The sequence below is a fragment of the Musca autumnalis genome, unplaced genomic scaffold (genome assembly GCF_047663935.1).
Source record: "Musca autumnalis isolate F117 unplaced genomic scaffold, ASM4766393v1 scaffold_4, whole genome shotgun sequence".
NCBI lineage: Eukaryota > Metazoa > Arthropoda > Insecta > Diptera > Muscidae > Musca > Musca autumnalis.
This window is the reverse complement of record NW_027411977.1, coordinates 54357516-54377504: the sequence shown is the minus strand read 5'-3', so window position 1 is coordinate 54377504 and position 19989 is coordinate 54357516. Positions and strand designations below refer to the sequence as shown.

The following is a 19989-nucleotide window of genomic DNA, read 5'->3' as shown; positions in this document are numbered from 1 at the left end:
TCCTCAAACATATCGGATGTGGAGCGGCTTCGATGTCCTCGAACTTTTCTTCTTTCAAATGCATTTTGTTTTGTTTTTTACAACAACAATGGGGATTTTCCCATTTAGTTGTGCTTTCATGACAAACTCTTAGCGCTGCCTTTGAAAGTAATGAGTTTGGCTCTGGACGCTAACACGCCGTGACAACACTTTTTTCTTGTGTTTTTCAAGGACGTGGGTTCAAACCCCAGCCTGGCTCAGCTGATTTTATTCTTATTTGAAAATTTTGCCTTTTTTAGGCGAAGATCATTTTTTAGTATTAATTTTTAATGAATTTCTCATTGGAATCGAGCTTGATGATCAATGAATAATGCAAGTGAAAAAGGAAGCCGACGACGATTCGAACCCACACACCCACCATTATGTGACATGCATGTTTCGACTTTGGTAAAGTCTCCTTAGACATATCGGATGTGGAGCGGCTTCGATGTCCTCGAACTTTTCTTCTTTCAAATGCATTTTGTTTTGTTTTTTTACAACAACAATGGGGATTTTCCCATTTCTCGCTTAAAAAGTTATTTTTTTTCCTTTAAATCAATTTAAGATTTTGCTTTTGATATACCCCTTACAGAAGCGGATATAACACTACAAATGCTATATACAAATTTTCAAAGGGAAAATTGTGAGTTTATTGAAGATCTATCGTCCAAAAAGTGCACTTGTACCATACATAGTATGTATGTATGATTGGAAATGTACGCGATTTTGTTCTTTTTAAGGTATTTCGAAAATAGTTCATTGTGGATATATATTGTGATATCAAAAATATATTTTAATCGGTAAAAAACAACTAACAATGAGTAGAAATACAAATAATTTACATGGAAACAATTTTATGACTCCCAAAAAAATTCAAACATTCATATCTAATTATACGCCAGGAGGCGTGGGTGCCTTCACCAAAATTAATATTTCAAACCAATTTAACGGTAGCGACACCGAGTGCATTTTGAAAAAAAGGTGGGGAAGCGATCCCATGCTGCAATATTCATATGTATGTATAAAAAATTAAATTGGACAATTAATTTGCAATTATGCTGGGAATTTCTCTGTCATAATAGAGACAAATTGTAGCATGGCAGGAAAATGTTGTATTCTACACAAAACCTATTATATTAGGCAGTAGGCCCGTCAGTTACCCAGGAGACGCATTATTGCAATTTGCATCAGGGGAAAGGTCAGTAGTTCTTTTTCCATATGTAGGCTACTTTGTTTGTATATGCCCCCCAGGAAGTAAAATATGAACCAAATTTAAAATTTTTATATTTTTCATACAAAAGTAATATGAGATCATCATCCAAAAATTTAGGCATATTCTTCGACCTACACTCTTACATCGTGCAAAATCTCGTGACTACTGATCTATAATTGTGACCTCTAGCGCGCTTCTGATTACACTACAAACAAATAACAGGGTATATTAGGCTGTAACTCTGTTATAATTAGCAATAATGGAAAGGTCAAGAAATGGCCTTCCAAATGTATCTTCCAGGAATACGTACATATATAAGCTGAATATTAAAATAAATATTATCTGATTACTGTCTCAAATTGCAATCTTCTTCTTTGTCATATACTCTTACCTTAGTTAAAATTTCGAGGAGCTCGGACTATTATTGCGACCTACAGAGCAGCGACAAAGTAGGATAAACATTATGTTTTTGGTCCATTTCACCCGCTAAATATTTCACGATCATCACCAATAACAATATGTGTCTATACTGGTCTGAATCAGACCTTCATGCTAAATTTCGTCACGATCGGTCCATAATTTCGGCCTGGAGTTTGATTACAATTTATAATGGACAGACGGATGGACATCTCAAAATCGCTATATCTCGGCGAGATATGAAGATTGGTATACCAATTCGCGGTGTTACATGAATTGATCCCAAAAAAAAAAAACTTATAATACCCTTTCCACATAGTGGTGTAGGGTATAAACTAGTTATAAACCAACTATTTTGAACTAATTTATATCTAACTATTTTTTGACTTTTTATAGTCAGTTTAAATATGTTGTTTTTGTCTTAAATAGAGTGAAAAAAACATTTATTTATTTATTATATTTTATTCTTTTACTTTTATAATTGACTTTTTATTTTGACACCAGTTGTTTCCAGTATGATTCCTTGTTGTTCCACCTTTGGTATGGCGATTGTATCAAAACTTGCTTGTATAATTGCATTTATATCGAAATAATTACGGAAGTGTATATGAGAATTATTTGCGTCGAAAACACACTATTGAACATTCAACGTTTTCAACTGGTTGATCTGTAGTTGGCTTTTCAACTAATTTATAGTTAGTCTGTATAATAATTGCTTTGTAACTGACTATTTTCAAACTAATGGATAACTAGTTGGAAAGTAATGCAGAGATATTCAGTTGTCCATTTTATAAGTTTTCAATCTGGAACTATCCCGAACTATTAACATATTCTATATAGTATGACTGTAATTCTTTAAAACTAAGTGTTCAAAGAAAGAATCACAGAATACTCCATGGACAACATGATACTACTGTATTATTTTTCGATATATCCACTGCATCCACCTAAAATTGATGCTGACAATTTGTAGCCGGAATTTTGGGGTTTTTCGAATTTTTTTAATATTCCAGACGCGCAACCAGATAATATTTCAGACTCATAATAGGATTATAGAACTCGTAATTTTACGTTGTTTATTGAATATATCATGAGTGTGCTCCTTACAGTATGCTAGTAATTGGAGTATAAAGGCCAAAATCTGATGCGTGAATTTTCTCAAAAAAACTATTTTTGCGTTTAAAATTTACAAGTGTCATTCAATTTCCTTTGAAACCCGCGTGAATTTCGTTTTTTACGCGGCGGATCTAGTGAGCCCTTCCGCGATAGAATCTATCCACTAAAACCGCCGGTATAGATACCTGGGAAATAGGAAAATCAGCAAAAATATATTTTCACAAATCCGCGTACTAAACCACGATTTTCTTTAAAAAACGACAAAATCGATTAGTTGTCAATGAGAGCCGTACCTAAAATTTTCTGAACGACATTTTTGCAGAAAATTTAGAAGCTGAAAAACGTCATCTTGTGGTACCTTTATAGCGGCTCTTAAAATAAACGACGAAAAGGACATTAGAAGATCGAAGTGCTCTACGAAAATAATCCTCATTCGATTCGACTGAAGATATGTCATCTCAAAAATAAGCTAAAGCAACCGTGAAAGAAGATATAACGCTAATTCCTGACGGCTTACAGGGTTTCTAGCAAAAGCTTCATTACGCCATAACGCGGAAGTTCGACTCACGGCGGAACTGTCCTTCGGGGTTCTTAATATACTCACCAAGGCCTTTCTTTCCCAAGAGGAATTTTCCTTGCCCCAGACTTTCACCTCCATTTTGTTGCACAGTGTTATTCGTCTCAGCTGGGTGGCACGAGTTAAAAGGATATTGGTAAAGTTGTTGTAGTCGGCTCGGCGTCGCTCGAACGTACCCAGTGGTAGTGGTTGATGTGTTGATACTCAGCTGTAGTACTCGTACTATACAACTCGGATTGTTGTATTCGAGTTGATGATACGCGGCTTAGTGTAGTCGTGTTGAAGCGACTCGGTTTGATGATACTCGACTTAGTGTAGTATTTTGATGTGGTCGTGTTGAGGCCACTCGGCTTGGTGTAGTCTTGTTGAGACCCTCGGCTTGGGCCGATCATACTCGGCTAGGTGTTGTCGGCTTGGTATGTTCGTGTTGTGGCCCTCGGCTTGGTATGTTCGTGTTGTGACCCTCGGTCGTTGTATTCCGACACTGCCACACGTCAACTTCGTGTATCTACAGTCGAACTCCAGCACTTGGCGACTTCTGTTGTTGAAAACCGAAATACGTATTCGGAGAACAAAAAGAAGTGAATTAGAATTACTTTTACACACTTCAGAAATAATTCTCATTGTTATGCGCTGAACTAAAAAAAAAACCAATATATCGAGTATTGTGAACTAATGATATTTTATGACGAGAGCAGGGTATGTAATGACCAATGGTAAATTCATAAATAGCGGGACTCATGAAAATGTTAATTAAATAAAGAGAAATAAAGAAAAGAAAATTAAACAAGTGAGCAAAGGCTATATTCGGAACGGGGCCGATCATGTGATACCCTACACCACTACCCCTGTGTATAAGCTTTTCACTGGTAAACATATCTTTTAGGAAATATAACCCCCATAAGCAACCAACATTTCGTGACCATCCGATCAAAATTCCGACCTGTGATTGCAAAAAATGGAAAAATGGAAGAATGCAATTAACAGGCTTTGCCGTTAGAATACCTCTACTAGAAGCCGATATATTCACAAAGAATACAACTTTGAATTTGTCTCCACATGAGTTTTTCCCCATTCCGACCACTAAATATTATCCGACTATCACCAACATCAATAGGCTTCTTCCTCCGTGGGGTCCCTATGAACCCCCAAAATTTTGTGACTATCCGATCAAAATTCCAACCTGTAGCGTGATTACAAAAAATGAAAAAATTTGATATATTACTGACTTTTGCGATATCTCGGTTGTTTGCCCACTTACGCCAACATTCTTTGCATCAATATTAAGGAGATCTTTTTTTGTTCCATTGGCGGGCTTTCCTTTTGAAATACTCCTACCAGACGCGGAGATATTCGCATAAGAAAACCAGTAAGGAAAGGATCAAAGTCGGGCGGGACCGACAATATGATACCCTACACCACTGTGAATATGTAAAATATAAATCGGAGCTATATCCAGATCTTAACCGATTTTGATATAATTTGGCACATTTGTTTCCAGACCGAATTCAGTCACACATTCCAAATATCATTAAAATCGGATTTATATATCGTATTTGGAGCAGAAAATACACGAAATCGGCCGAAAATATATATAGGAGCTATATCCAAATCTGAACCGATTTCTATATAATTTGGCACATTTATTTCTAGACTGAATTTGGTCACACATTCCAAATTTCATCGAAATCGGAAATATATAGCGTGTTTGGTACAGATAATACGTGAAATCGGCCAAAAATATATATGGGAGCTATATCCAAATCGATTTCGATATAATTTGGCACACTTATTTCTAGACCGAATTCAGTCAAACATTCCAAATTTTATTGAAATCGGACATATATAGCGTCTTTGGTGCAGCAAATACGTAAAATCGGGCGAACATATATATGGGAGCTATATCCAAATCTGAACCGATTTCGATATTATTTGGCTCATTTATTTCTAGACTGAATTCAGTCACATATTCGAAATTTTATCGAAATCGGACATTTATAGCGTGTGTGGTACAATAAATACGTGAAATCGGCCGAAAATATATATGGGAGCTATATCCAAATCCGGACCGATTTCAATATAATTTTGCACACTTATTTGTAGACAAAATTCAGTCACACATTCAAAATTTCATCAAAATTGGACGTATATTGCGTGTTTGGTGCAGCAAATACGTGAAATCGGGCGAAAATATATATGGGAGCTATATCCAAATCTGAACCGATTTTCACCAAAAGCAATAGCGTTCTTCCTATGGCTAAAAAAGTTGCAGTCCCCAATTTTCAGCTGAATCGGACGAAAAATGCGACCTGTATGTTGCGAACAAAAATACATGGACAGACGGACAGACAAACGGACGGACACGCATAAATCGACTCAGAAAGTGATTATATGTATATCCCCAAAAGGAACTGTGGGTCTATTTCGTTTCCTTATGTATGTTACATACAAATGTACAAAGACATAATACCCCTTACCACTGTGTGGTGTAGGGTATAAAAACGTTGACTTTTCTCCACATAAGCTTTTTGCTTATTCCGACTCTTGAATATTATCCGACCATTGCCAAACTTAATAGGCTTCCTCCTCTGTGGGACCCGCATCAACTCCCAAAAAAAATGTGACGATCCGATCAAAATTGCGACATGTAGCGTGATTACAAAAAAATCGGAAAATGGAATCCATTACCGACTATTGCGATATCTCTGTTATTTGAACACCTACGACAGCCTACTTTACATCGTTGTAAAAGTGATATTTTCTACTTTCTTTACCAGGTTTCGCTTTTGATATAACTCTTAAAGAAACAGAGCTATTGACTGTGATATAAACTGTTGACCTTTTATGCCAAAAAGTTTTTGCCCATTCCGATCCTTGAATATTATCCGACCATCACCAAAATCAATAGGCTTCTTCCTCTGTGGGAACCCCATTACCGAACCCCGATCGTGACGATCGGATCAAAATTGCGACCTGTAGCGAAATTTCGAAAAAAATTGAAATATGGGATGTATTACCGACTATTGTTATATCTCCGTTATTTGGTCACCTACGTCAACCTACTTTGCACCATTGTAATGTTGGGATATTCTACTTTCACAGTCAGGCTTTCTTTTTCCCCAACCAAAGCTGTGATATTCGTCATTATAATTAAAATCGCAAATATGAAAAGTTGGGTTAGCATATTTTGCTTTTGAAGCGGGGATATTCGCTTTGAAATAAAACGTTGACTTTTTCTCCAAATATGTGTTTTGCCCATTTCAAATATCATCCGACCACCACTAAAAACAATAGGCTTCTTCCCCTCTGGGACCAAAAATATGGTGACGATCCGATCAAAATTGCGACCTGTAGCGTGATTACAAGGTTTAGATCAGTGATGGTCAAAAACACACATTTGCAGATTATAACTTGCGCTAGTGTGATATACATAAGAATGGGTCTACGACCATTATGTCTATGCGTTACAATCTTGTTGGCCAAAACCTACTTATAATACCCTCACCACATAGTGGTGTAGGGTATAAAAAGAAATTAATGTAATGGCCACATTCTGTCTATTCAATTCTTTGTCACTTTCAATTCTTTGTCACTGCGCTTCCACATTATCGGGACTTGGAGTGCCGTCTTCCAGCCTATGTTAGGTCATTTTCGGGACAAAGAGTGCCGTCTTCCGACCTGTTTTTCAGGAAAATGGTCCGAATATACTGGACGAGTTTCTTTCGTCTATCATAACATGTTTAATCTAGTTTCTTGTTTTCCCATCTGGAAGCTGGTGCTGCTCATTAACAAGTTTTTTGTCGCTGCAAAATCGATCAGTCTCATTCCGTTGTCAGATGCTAGCTCATGAAGGCTGGGACCAAAGATATTTTCCCTCCCTATTTGTCATAATGTCATGGCCATGACAGCGGTCATATGATATCTCTAGGCGCTCGTAGAATATATCTTGGGTCTGTTCATCTTTTTCTTCGGTCGGGGCATGGTTGATTCTATATGGATTGTGACAATTCTCTCATCAATCGGTATGAATCTGGAGACGAGATATTTTTTATTTACCATAAATCCAACACATAACTCAAGTTTCGTTTCATGACAGCTATAATAGTGAGTGTAATCGTTTGTGAGCTTTACGACTGCCCGGTTCCGTAGCACTTCCTGTAAGGCGATAATATCAGCTTTGTACTTACGAAGTACATCCGCCAGTGTGTAAACTGTACCTGCTCTGTAAAGGGTCCAGATATTTCACGTGCAGATTCGCAGATCATGGTCCTTAAAACGTTTGTGTTTATCTTTGTTGTTTTTCATAATAAGCTGTGTTTTGACGGGGTGGATTACTAGCCCAACCCAAGTTCTTATCGCTGTTATGGGTGAAGGCGCGGCATATGTTAGCTCACTACGGATTATTTATTAGCGTATTCCATCAGGAACATAAACTATTTACATAGAATCTCCATCTTACTCTATCCGAAGCAATATATCTTAACTCATTAAAAGATTTTCCAGTTTCATTAAGAATGGTTCTTCGCCAGGTGGTTTTTGGCCGTCCTCTGCTGCGATTACCCTGAGGATTCCAGCTCAACGTTTCGTGGCATACATCGTCAAAAGGCTTGCGGAGTGTGTGTCCAATCCAGTTGTATTTACGTCGTTTTATTTGTGTGTTTATATCTTCTTGTTGAGCCAGTTGAAGAAGGTCTGCATTTGATATGGTTCTTGGCCACCATATTTTAAGAATGTTGCGAAGACATCTGTTGGTGAAAACTTGCGGTTTATTCTTAATATTTTCATTCACTAGCCAGGTTTCAGATCCATACAATGGTACCGACTTGACGCAGGCATTTTATATGTGTTATATGGTTTTTGGAGAATATGCCCCAGAGTTCCATATATTTTTTAGACTGCAGTATGCGCTTCTGGCTTTTTGGATGCGCATGTCGACGTCGACAATTGCTCCACCGTTCGGGTTGATGTTGCTGCCAAGATAGCTAAAGTTATCTACATTTTCAATACGTTTCCCGTTTAGACAGAATGTAGGGGTTTGGTTTGATTTAACATGCATACATTTCGTTTTTTCGGCGTTTATGTGTAGGCCAAATTTTGCTGCTTGCTCAGATAATTGATTGATTTTCGATTGCATATTTTCTTTGGTAGTAGCAAGCAACACGATGTCGTCGGCATATTCCAAATCTTCGAGGTTATGATGTAGTCTCCAAGGTATGCCTTTGTTTTGATTTATTGAATATGACAATATTTCGTCTAGCGTGGTTATGAAAAGGAGTGGAGAGAGCAGACATCCTTGTTTAACTCCGCTGATAGTTTTGAAAGCTTCGCTAATTTTGCTGTTGTGAAAGACTCTCATTGTTGAGTTGGTATATTGTGCTTTTATAAGATTTATTATTTTTGTAGGGACGCTTTTGTTCTCAAGTGCCTCCCAGATTTTTTTCCTATTTAGAGCGTCGAAGGCCTTTTCAAAATCAACGAAGGTCAAATATAATGGCGTATTGAACTCGTTGCACTGTTCGATTATCAATCGCAAACTATTTATTTGGTCCACACAGGAACGGTTAGGTCTGAACCCTGCCTGTTCTTTGCGAAGGCATTTGTCAAGTGGATCGAGTATGCGGGTGAGTATTATTCTGTTGAAAATTTTGCATATAGATGGTGTTAGAGCTATGCCTCTCCAGTTGCTGCAATTTCTTAGGTGCCCTTTCTTTGGTATTTTTATTATTAGGCTTTCTTTCCACTCTGACGGGATCGTTTCAGTTTCCCAGATTTTGGTTATTAGTGGTGAGAGTATTTCAGCGAAATATTCTGGGTCACATTTGTAAAATTCTGCAGGCAGATTGTCGATACCTGCTGCTTTACCATTTGTTAATAATATTATTGCATCTTTTATTTCGTTTATTGAGGGGGTACCCGAATTTATGTATTCCGTAGGACGGTTGTAGGTGTGGCTTTGTACTCCGTCAATATTTAAATCGGTAGCTGGTTCGATGGTGCGATTTAAGATATCCTCAAAGTGTTCCTTCCATCTTTTGAGCTGTGCGTCTGTATCCCTGAGAATCATTCCGAATTTGTCTTTAATAGGTACATATGTTTGAATTTAGCTTTTTCCCCGAAAGTTTTCTCGTTATATTAAAAACTGTTTTTAAGTCTCCACGACTTGCTGCCGCCTCGGCTTCGGCAGCCATATAGAATTTATAAAACTGCGTTTATCGTTTCTGGCTTGTTTCTTCACTTTTTTGATAAGTTGTGAAATTTTAGCTTGTAATGATGATTTTTGGAGGGGGTCTTTTTCCGTTTTTCGTAATTTTGTATTGGTTTTACGTCGCTCCTCTACCAAATTCCAAAATTCTTGGGATAGCCATTCCTTGTGATCTTTTCTGTGAAAGTTCACTGTTTCGACAGCAGTCTCAGACAATGCGGTTTTAATTTTCGTCCATTCAGCTTCTATATTGAGATTCAGCGATTGTGTTGAAGGCATCTGCCGGTATTTATATGAAAAATTGGACAGAAAATTACGTTTTGTTTCTTCAAATTGCATGTTAAAAGGGCGGCGTTTCGGTTCTCTGGCTGTGGATTGGCGAGTATGTCTTTGGAGCATGATTTTAAGTTTAGCTATCAGAAGAAAGTGATCTGAGGCGATGTCGGCATTACGTAGCACTCTCACGTCTTGCAGCATTTAAAAATTCTTTTTGCCAATGCAGAAATGATCTATCTGACTCTCTACTGGGATGAGTGTATTTCGTGAGCGCCATGTTATTTTGTGACAAGTTTTATGTGGGAAGAATGATCCGCCTATCGCGAGGTCGAATTTTGCACATATTTCCAAAAACAATTCTCCATTAGCATTTTTTTCACCGGGGCTGTGCCTTCCCATTATGTTCGTGAATCCGACATTATTATTGCCAATGCGTGCATTTAAATCGCCCATCAATATAAGTATGTCTTTTTTGTCGACGTGTCGTAAAGTTCGATTTAGATCATCGTAGAAATTTTCTTTCGTTTGTAGATCTGAGACTTCCGTGGGGGCATAACATTGGACTATGGTAATTTTTCCGATGCTGCTATTCAACTGAATCGTAATTATCCGCTCTGAGATAGCTGACCAAGATATTACGGAGTCGCGCAATTTCCTGCTGACGAAAACGCCAACGCCGTGTGTATGGGGCTCTCCTTCTTTGCGTCCGGAGTATAGGAGCCGGTCTCCTTGTGAACTTGTAAAGTCACCGCTTCCATTCCAACGCATTTCGCTAATTCCGACTATGGGGATATTTAGCCTATTGCATTCTGCAGTTAATTGTGCAAGTTTTCCTGTTTGGAATAGAGAGTTTACGTTCCATGTTGCGAATCTTATCCGTGGGCATGCAGGGTTCGTCATCAAAAAAATCGGTTTGTTTTGCGTTTCTTTTCTTCGGGTTTGTAATCGTTTGTGTTTCAGCGTCAATAGGGGATTGGCCTAATGGTGCCTAGTCTGGTGGTAGGGCTGCTACCTTAAAAGTATCGGTGTTTCTTGAGAAGGTGGCATCCAAACTTGCCTCCTTACTCCGCTTTTGGTATCTGACCATTTCCTGTTAGATGACTGGTGTTGAAAGTTTATCCCGCCTTTTATTCGGACGTCATTTCTTCATCGTTGAAAACAGAGACCGGCGCGTGAAGCCTGAGGTTGACATTTTCATTAGAGAGGCTATTTGTGGCGCATCTAGTGACTTGGCCCCCGATCTACGGATAACGGGTGTTAAAGGCAGCTTCCCAGGTGACACCATGGGGAGGTCAGAGTTCTTTGACGTCTTCTCAAAGAAAAAATTTATTTATTTTTTTTTTGATATATGCACTGTTTCCACCTAAAATGGATGCTGACATTTATTATACCCTAAGCCTTATGGCTGGTTTTATTGTTATATAAGAGAATATCCTCTGCGGAATAGATCCCAAACAAGAAAAATGAAACTGATGAGATTGAGTGGCTTCAAGCGAAACTATAGTCTACCCTGCCTCCGCACGTGGCTAATCAATTTAATCAATTTAATTTCCTCTGTAAAACATGTTGCTGTTAGCTTTAGCTGCTACAAACATGTAAAATTCTGCAGTCCAACAATAAAACGCGAACAATTTTTTTGTTATTCTGTGCGAACAATTATAAATGCTTGACTTTGTTCACAGTGTTACTGCAGCGATTAATAAATAAATTATTGTCATAGTCCCTCTTTTCAGATTGAAAAGAAACTACAAATGTGTATATATGTCATATGCAATAACTTTGACAATTCAGTTGGCGTTTATCATTGAAATGGTTTACTTCACGTTAGTTTTAATTCTTCTAGTGCTATTAATATGTACATGGGCATTGCGAATCAAAATTACAACAGAAAAAAAGCGCATGCTTACCGATCATATTCCGGGACTTCCAAATTTTCCCATTTTGGGATGTGTGGGTGCAGCAATAAACACAAAGCCTGAGAGTAAGATGAAATTAGCACAAGAAAAAAATATCTGATAAATAAGTGATATTTACTATATTCGTATATTTTTAATACTAACGCAAAAGATTGACTGTCGATGAAACGTTTTGGTGAAACTTTAGAAATATTTTGTGTGTGATATGTGTATTATGGCAATAACAAAACAAATACCACGCCAATGCTATGTGCGGAATATTGTCCTGATAACGAAAACGCGTGTTTTAGTTCGATTCGATGAAAAAGTTTCCGCACCGGCAAAGATTTCTAAATGCCTTTTATAAATTTTTATAAAGAAAATTTTGATTTTAGTTTTTTGAACAAATATTTATTTTAGTATACATACATATCGCTCATTTACTCAAAGAGTGACACATTTCAAAAAATCCAGTTTCGAGAATAACGCGTTTTAAGTTCGCGATTGGAATTGGACTTCCCAATTTAAAAAGATTATTACACAAAAACTAAAATAACTACTTGGACCATATTTTGCAAACTGCTAGCTAGATATCAGTGCTAAGTTTCTGTGGAAGATCAAGCATGATTTGAATTGTTTTAGTGCTTCATAAACTCAAAAAACTGTTGAATTATGCGAAGCTCGTAGTAAATGAGCTGTAACTCGTTGAGTTTTTGAGATATCAGCATGCAAATTTGACACACGATAAAGTAGAAGTTGTAGAAAAAATAGAAATTGCTAACTCAGAAATCGCATTTTTTGATTTATGCCACTCTTTGAGTAAATGAGGGATATTTCCTTTAGAATTCCATTTGAAAAATTTAAAAAAAAATTGCGAGCACATCCTCGATTTTTGGTATGGAGGTTAAGAAAAAAATTCTGGTTTCAAATCAGTTCGCGTTCACAAAATTGGCCGATGCGCGCAAAAGTTATAGCGGTTTTTATTCTCTTATAAAGAAAAAATATTTTAAAATTTATTATTTGTTGTATTGAGAAAATGTATGCATATATCAGTAACAGCATTTGATATCCATTCTTAAATTTGTTTTTATTTTCGCTGAAAATCAAAAAAATGAACAAAAATTGGAGCAAATCTAAATTATACTACGTCACAGTCCGTATAAATCTCTAAAAAATAAATTAAAAATACTTACGGAATCTAGACAACGCGTAAAAAAATATGAAACCACAATTGTAAGCATTGGCTTTATAAATTGCTTAATATTACTTATAGCAACAACAAAGGAGAAAAAACTTATTGTTAAAATATTATTCCAAATATATTTTTTGGGTCGATTAAAAAAAATAGAAAAAACAAGTAAGCAAAGACTATAGTCAGACGGGGCCGACCATATGATACCCTACACCACTACCACGGGAAATTAGCTTTCAGCAAATCAAAATGAATTTATGGAACAAATAAATTTATTGTAAGAAATTACTTTCTGGAGTCTGCCACCTTATCACATCAAGCTTAGATAATAATATAATAATTGTTCCACAAACATCCCATAAGGGACAAAGGAGACTTCTCTCATATCAATGAGTACACCCCGATTCATATTTCCTGATATGGGGACCTACAGTTTATCGCCGAGACCCAACGGCGTGCCCTAAGCCACCACTTGTGGAGAAGTTTTACATGACTGAAATACTCAGAAAATGTCGCCAACATTACTAAGGGGTATTTTCCCACCAATTGAAGTTACCTGGCCGGGGAATCGATCAAAGGTGGCGAAATAACCCTTTGTAGGCACCTTAGTAGTGTTAACGACATTTCCTGAGTATTTCTGCCATGCAAAACTTCTCTACAAGTGGTGTCTTAGGGCACGCCGTTCGGACTTGGCGGTTAATTGTTGTATGTATAAGTCCCAAAATTATACGTCAGGAGGAGGTCAGTGGGTGCCTTCACTTTCACCAAAACTAATATTCCAAAAAAAACTTTAACGGTAGAGACACCGTGCACATTTTGAACAAAACGTGGCGAAGCGACCCCATGGTGCAATATATCACACCTGTTCAACAAAAAGGTAGTAACTCAAACTTTCATATTTTTCAGTAGAGGCAAAAATTGTTGGTACATAAGTAGTAGTATGAAAAGTGAAATACCAGTATTTCTGACAAAAAAATAGACAATAAAATGGCAGATTTTTACAGTAGGTAGGGGTAATTTATTTTCTTAATAAAAATTTTAAAATTTTTAGTTACTACCCTTCTGTTGAACAGGTGCGGTATGTATAAAAAATCCAATTGGACAATTAATACGCCTGGGCTCCACGTTATTCGCAATAATGTACAAACTGGGAATTTCTCTGTCATGATAGACACAATTATAGCATGGGAGGAAAATGTGGTTCTCTACAGAAAACCCACTTTATATTAGGCAGTAGCCTCGTTATCTACCAAACTCATTATTGCAATTTGTATCAGTGGAAAGGTCAGTCGTTCTTTTTTCATATGTAGGCTACTTTGGCAGTATATGCTCTCCAGAAATTAAAATATGGACCAAATATAATATGTTTACATTTTTCATACAAAAGTAATGGACCATTTCACTCGCTCAATAATATCAGATCATCATCCAAAATTGTAGGCAGCTTCGTCGACCTAAAGTCGTGCAAAATTTCGTGACTATTGAGTTATAATTGCGACCTCTAGCGTGTTTATTTTTACACTACAAGCAAATAATTGGATATATAAGGCTGTAACTTTGTTATCTTATCATGTACACCAACACAATTGGCATCAATAGAAAGGTCAAAAGTTTATTTTCCAAGTATATCTTACTTACCTGGAATATGTCTTCCAAGAATAAAGATATGAGCTGTATATTAATAATTTTCACAATTTTCACACAAAAGTTGTGGTCCATTTAACACTCTAAATATTATCTGATGATCATTTCAAATTGCAAGCTTCTTCTTCGTCATATACCCTTACCTAATTTAAAATTTCGCGTTGATCGGACTATTATTGCGACCTACAGAGCCGCAACAAAATTGGATAAATATTAAGTTTTTGGTCCATTTCACCCGCCAAATATTTCACGATCATCACCAATAAAAATAGGGATCTATTCTGGTCTGAACCCGATGTTATTTCTCTAAAATCTGTAAACTATACCAGTAGAATATTTCTTTGGATAATAGCATGCTTTGAGATTTAATATTGTTATTTGAAAATAGCATGCCTTGAATTTTGAATGTAACTACAAATAATTTTATTTTCCTTTCCTTGTTGAATTGTATTTCGAATTGAACGGGGTAAATTGTTTTAATAAAACGTGGTTTTAACAATAAACTGGAGTTTTATGAACGCAAGACCCCGCAGGCAATCAACAAATTTTTATTAAAACAATTTACCCCGTTCAATTCAAAATACAATTCAACAAAGAAAGGAAAATAAAATTATTTCTAGTTACATGCAAAATTCAAAGCATGCTATTTGTGGGGGAAGTTGCAAACAAGCGGATCTATGTAAAATGTTTTTGGATTCCGACATTGGTAAACGCACCGAGATAGTGAAACGATTAGGAATGTGCTTTAGTTGCCTCAAGGTTGGCCACAGAGTTTCACGGTGTTTTAAGAAGATAAGATGTCAACAATGCAACGAGGTGCATCATGTTTTACTTCACTCAGATAAGCCAAAAAGAAACGACAATTCCGAGATGAGAAACTGCCATGTTGGTCGTGGCCGAGGGGATATTTTATTTCAAGTAGTTCCAGTTATCTTATATGGTATTAAGAAAAACGTACGAACATTTGCGTTGGTGGATGACGGAGCGGATGGTACTATAATCGATAAGGCGCTGGTAAATGAACTTGGCATAAAAGGCGAGAAAGATTCTCTCAACATCCAGTGGTTGAATAAGCAAACTTCGCGTGAGGACTGCGAAAATATTAAGTTGAGAATAAGTGGTACTTATGAAGGAGCAGAAAAATATGATATATCAAATGTGTACACCTCGTCGAACCTTTCGTTACCAGAACAAAATTTAGATAAAACTGGGTCGAGTGACAATTCTCATCTTGATCTAATCCCATATAAGAGTTATTGTGCGGTAAAACCACGTATTATTATCAGCCTAAATCACGCATTTCTGACAACTCCCTTAGAAACTCCCGCGACTTCACCCAATTCTAGTCTAATAGGAGTGAAAACAAGATTGGGATGTATCGTTTATGGACCCAAAAATAAGCCCTCAAATGCATCCTGTAAGCGAGTTTTAATGGCTAATCGATTGGAGAAAGGTATGAAAAGTAATATGGAAACTTTTGGAGTGAAATCTGATATGAAAACGCTTACGTCGGAGGAGGATAGACGTGCTTCGAGTATTGTGGAAAGCGAAAAACAGATGTTGGAAGATCCAGAATATACCAAAAGTCATTATGAAATGATTAAAGGTTGTCCGAAAAAGAGAAAGGAAAGACATTGGATACGGTCCGACCATCGCTGCTATAAACCATATGTTGCGAACAGGCCATATGATATATTGGAGTCAAGTAGAAATAGAGCAATGGCGTTGGATACACGACAAAGAGAATCCTGTGGACGAAACAACCAGATCAAAGTTACTGCAAGATACAACCCGGATGTTACATGGGCAAATGGGCCGAACATTTATTATGACGTTGAAGAAAATTGGCGGAAACAGATTTTTAATAGAAACTCAGACGAAAACAGTAAAGAGTTACCGATGAAATGTGTGTGTGGCATTGCAAAAGAAAAGTTACGAAGAAAATCAAAGACTGTTGGGTTCAAGAATGTTTACCAGGTTTGACCTAACTGAAATTGGGAAGAATGGCTGAAGTTTTCATCAAGAATCGCAAGATCTACCGCATTTAAGACGCCAAGTGAATTGCTGAAGAGGTTCCGGCCCAAATTGGCGATTAGAACGAATAAAATTTTAGTAAATCTTATATGTATATAGCGATTTACGGGGGGTAGGATGTTATTTCTCTAAAATCTGTAAACTATACCAGTAGAATATTTCTTTGGATAATAGCATGGTTTTAACAATAAACTGGAGTTTTATGAACGCAAGTCCCCGCAGGCAATCAACACCCGACCTCCATACAAAATTTCGTGATGATCGGTGCATAATTGCGGCCTGGAGTTTGATTAGAATTTATAATGGACAGACGGACGGACACACATCTCAAAATCGCTTTATCTCGTCGAGATATGGAGATTGGTATACCAAATTGGCGGTCTTCGACGAATATTTCGCGGTGTTACATGAATTTTCAGCAAAACAAACTTATAATACCCTTTCCACATAGTGGTGTAGGGTATAAATATTTGGGAGTTCTCCAACTACTTCGCTAAAATCCCACACAATAATTACTGTATACTGCTAAAACTTCATCAAGAAGGATGGTTTACCATCGCGAAAACTTAACATCTTACTGTGATAACTTATAAGGATAGGAAATTAAGAGTAATATTGAAATTACAATCATTCAAAAATATTGTTACGAATGTAACTGATAGGTTTAAGTTAGTTTAGTTTAATTTCCGTTAATTTAAAAATTTGAATTGTAACGTAAAGTTTTTATTACGCAGTTACTTTATTTAAGCAGCAACAACTACCATGTAGAACTCTCTTCATTATTCTGGATGTTACTTTACCTTTCATTAATGTGCTTTTATTTTGTTTTGCCATAGTCATGTAATTATTGTTTAGTTTGTCACTTCTTTTCTTACATTTATTTGTTGTTGTAATTACGTCATTGATCATCCCCCATGTATGTATGTGAGTATGGTTGTTCGCTTAGTGCGAATGTGCGTCTGTGTGTTCGTTGTACAGATTCGAGGTGTTGCCATATGCTCTAGATATTTCTCGAACAGGGAGACTTTGGGATATAAATGCAGGGGAACTGGCAATGACGAGTAGTCGTGTTTTAAGCGTTGAACTGAACAGATCGGTTAAATAAGAGCTGCGTGCTAACTAGAGACTTGCTGTGTGCTTTGTAATTAAAGTCGGTTCTGAATAAGTGTAATAAAGTAAATAAAGCATTGTAGAAACGTAATCTAAAACGAACCCTGTTTTATTTGGTACAAATCGTATCGGGGAATAAAACAACGTCTACACGGAGATTAGTTAAATCTAATTCCGTAACAATATGAAAATTAAAAAGCCTGCTATTCGCCAATTAGTTAAAGTCGGTTGATGCGCATCCGATTTTGGATACAGCGAATCAATCTCTTTCAATATTTATGCATATTTCGATGTTTAACTCAGCGGCCATTGGGTGCCGTCAGTTGCATCCCACAATGCCAAAAACCTTAAGGTGAGAACACAGTCAGCTCTTAGCTTAATTTTCGTGCTTAGCTTATTTCTTTACTAGGCCTAGGTGCTATAAACATAATTATTTCAATATATCAAATAAAATTCAATTTTTAATATGAATTGTTTGTAAATAATTAGTACCGAACATAAAAACTACAGCCAAATTCCATTTTTTAAATGGTTTTATTTAGGTCACCCCGTTTGTTTTATTATTTATTCTTGGGTCAAATTTAGTAATTCAAATTTCACCCTCTTCCTGTCAACCGATTAATCTGAAATTTTGTATACACTTTGGATTTTGGTGACAATACAATTATATTTATTCATTACCATTATAAATTCAAGATGGCGGCCGCTACAAAATGGCGGATAACGTAGGTTTTATCAATCCCATCAATATGGGTATCAAATGAAAGGGCTCAACAAGCTCAACAACAATATACTATAAACAAATTAAAATTCAAGATGGCGGCCGCTACAAAATGGCGGATAACGTAGATTTTATCAATCCCATCAATATGGGTATCAAATGAAAGGGCTCAACAAGCAGAATACAATATACTATAAAAAATTTAAATCCAAGATGGCGGCCGCTACAAAATGGCGGATAACGTAGGTTTTATCAATCCCGTCAATATGGGTATCAAATGAAAGGTCTCAACAAGTAGAATACAATTTACTATGCAAAATTGAAATCTATGATGGCCGCCGCTACCAAATGGCTGATAACAATTTTTTATCAATCCCACCAATATGGGTATCAAATAAAAGGGCTTGACTAGAAGAATACAGTGCACTATACAACCTCAATATTTAAGATGGACGCAGCCACTAAATGGCGTATAATTAAGATTTAAATTTAGAAATTGAATCTGTAATTAGGTATCTGATTAATCCAGCCTGAATCCACCACCCAAGTCAAGATTTTTTATCGTGTTGAGGACTGTGTTGGCGTTAGTGTGGGTAAAAATGATACGTCGTTAGCGGTACATCACCCAAGTTAAGGTGAAAGGTTAAAACGTGCCGAGAACTGTATGGCATTAGGGTAGATAAAAATGATATGTCGTTAGCGTTTTCCCCTCAAGACTCAGGCGCATCTTGTTGTACATAGCCTTGCCCCTTTATTGGACCTCTGGGGGGGTTGACCGTTTAAATGTCCATTACTCGTGGGAACAAAATGGTAAAACAAAATATAAAAAATACAAACAGAAATAAAACAGAAACTGCAACACAACGCAAACGAAGGCTTCAAAAAGCGAAAGAAAAGTATAAAGCAAAACGAGCTAAAGAAAGTGAAGGTGATAGAAATAGTCGATTACAGAAACAGCTGGAACAATTAGCGTCAAAAACACCTGAGCAATATGAGGCCAGGTTAAAAAAGCAACGTAAGCGATATACACAAATGACGGCGTCAGAAACGCCTGAAGAATATGAAGCCAGGTAAACAAAGCAACGTGAGCAATACACACAGATGATAGCGTCAGAAACACCTGAAGAATATGAAGCCAGGTTAACAAAACAACGGGAGCGATACACACAGATGTGTGTTGCCTTTAATACTATCATGGGCTTCTACTATACATAAAATGCAGGGCAGCACTGTGGATCACGCAGTCGTATACTTAGGTGCGAAACTGTTTGAAGAAGGTCAAGCCTACGTGGCTCTTAGTAGATTAAGATCTTTGCAGGGACTACGTATAGAGGAGTTGGACTGCAATAAACTAACGGGCAAGAAACCTTGCAATAATGAAGCACTAAACGAATTAAACAGAATGCGAAATAAAAACTAAAAACTAGAAAATAAAAATAGGTAAAAAAAGTTTTTAAGTTAAACGGTTTTATGTTAAACATACATTGCAATGTTTAAGATAAATGTACTAAAAACCAAAAAAATAATAAAATAGATACAGTCGTGGGAATTATAAACATATGCATAGTCTAGAC

The 19989-nt window shown here is 36.7% G+C and overlaps 1 protein-coding gene across 1 annotated transcript in view; it reads left to right on the top strand.

Annotated features, from left to right (window-relative positions):
* Window positions 1-11598: 11598 nt before the first annotated feature.
* Window positions 11599-19989, top strand: part of LOC141401456 (cytochrome P450 4d8-like) — a 32409-nt gene continuing 24018 nt past the window's right edge. The window contains exon 1 of the mRNA XM_073981716.1: window positions 11599-11800. Within this exon, the coding sequence (XP_073837817.1) occupies window positions 11629-11800 (172 nt within the window). The 5' untranslated portion in view covers window positions 11599-11628. The remainder of the gene's footprint in view (window positions 11801-19989) is intronic.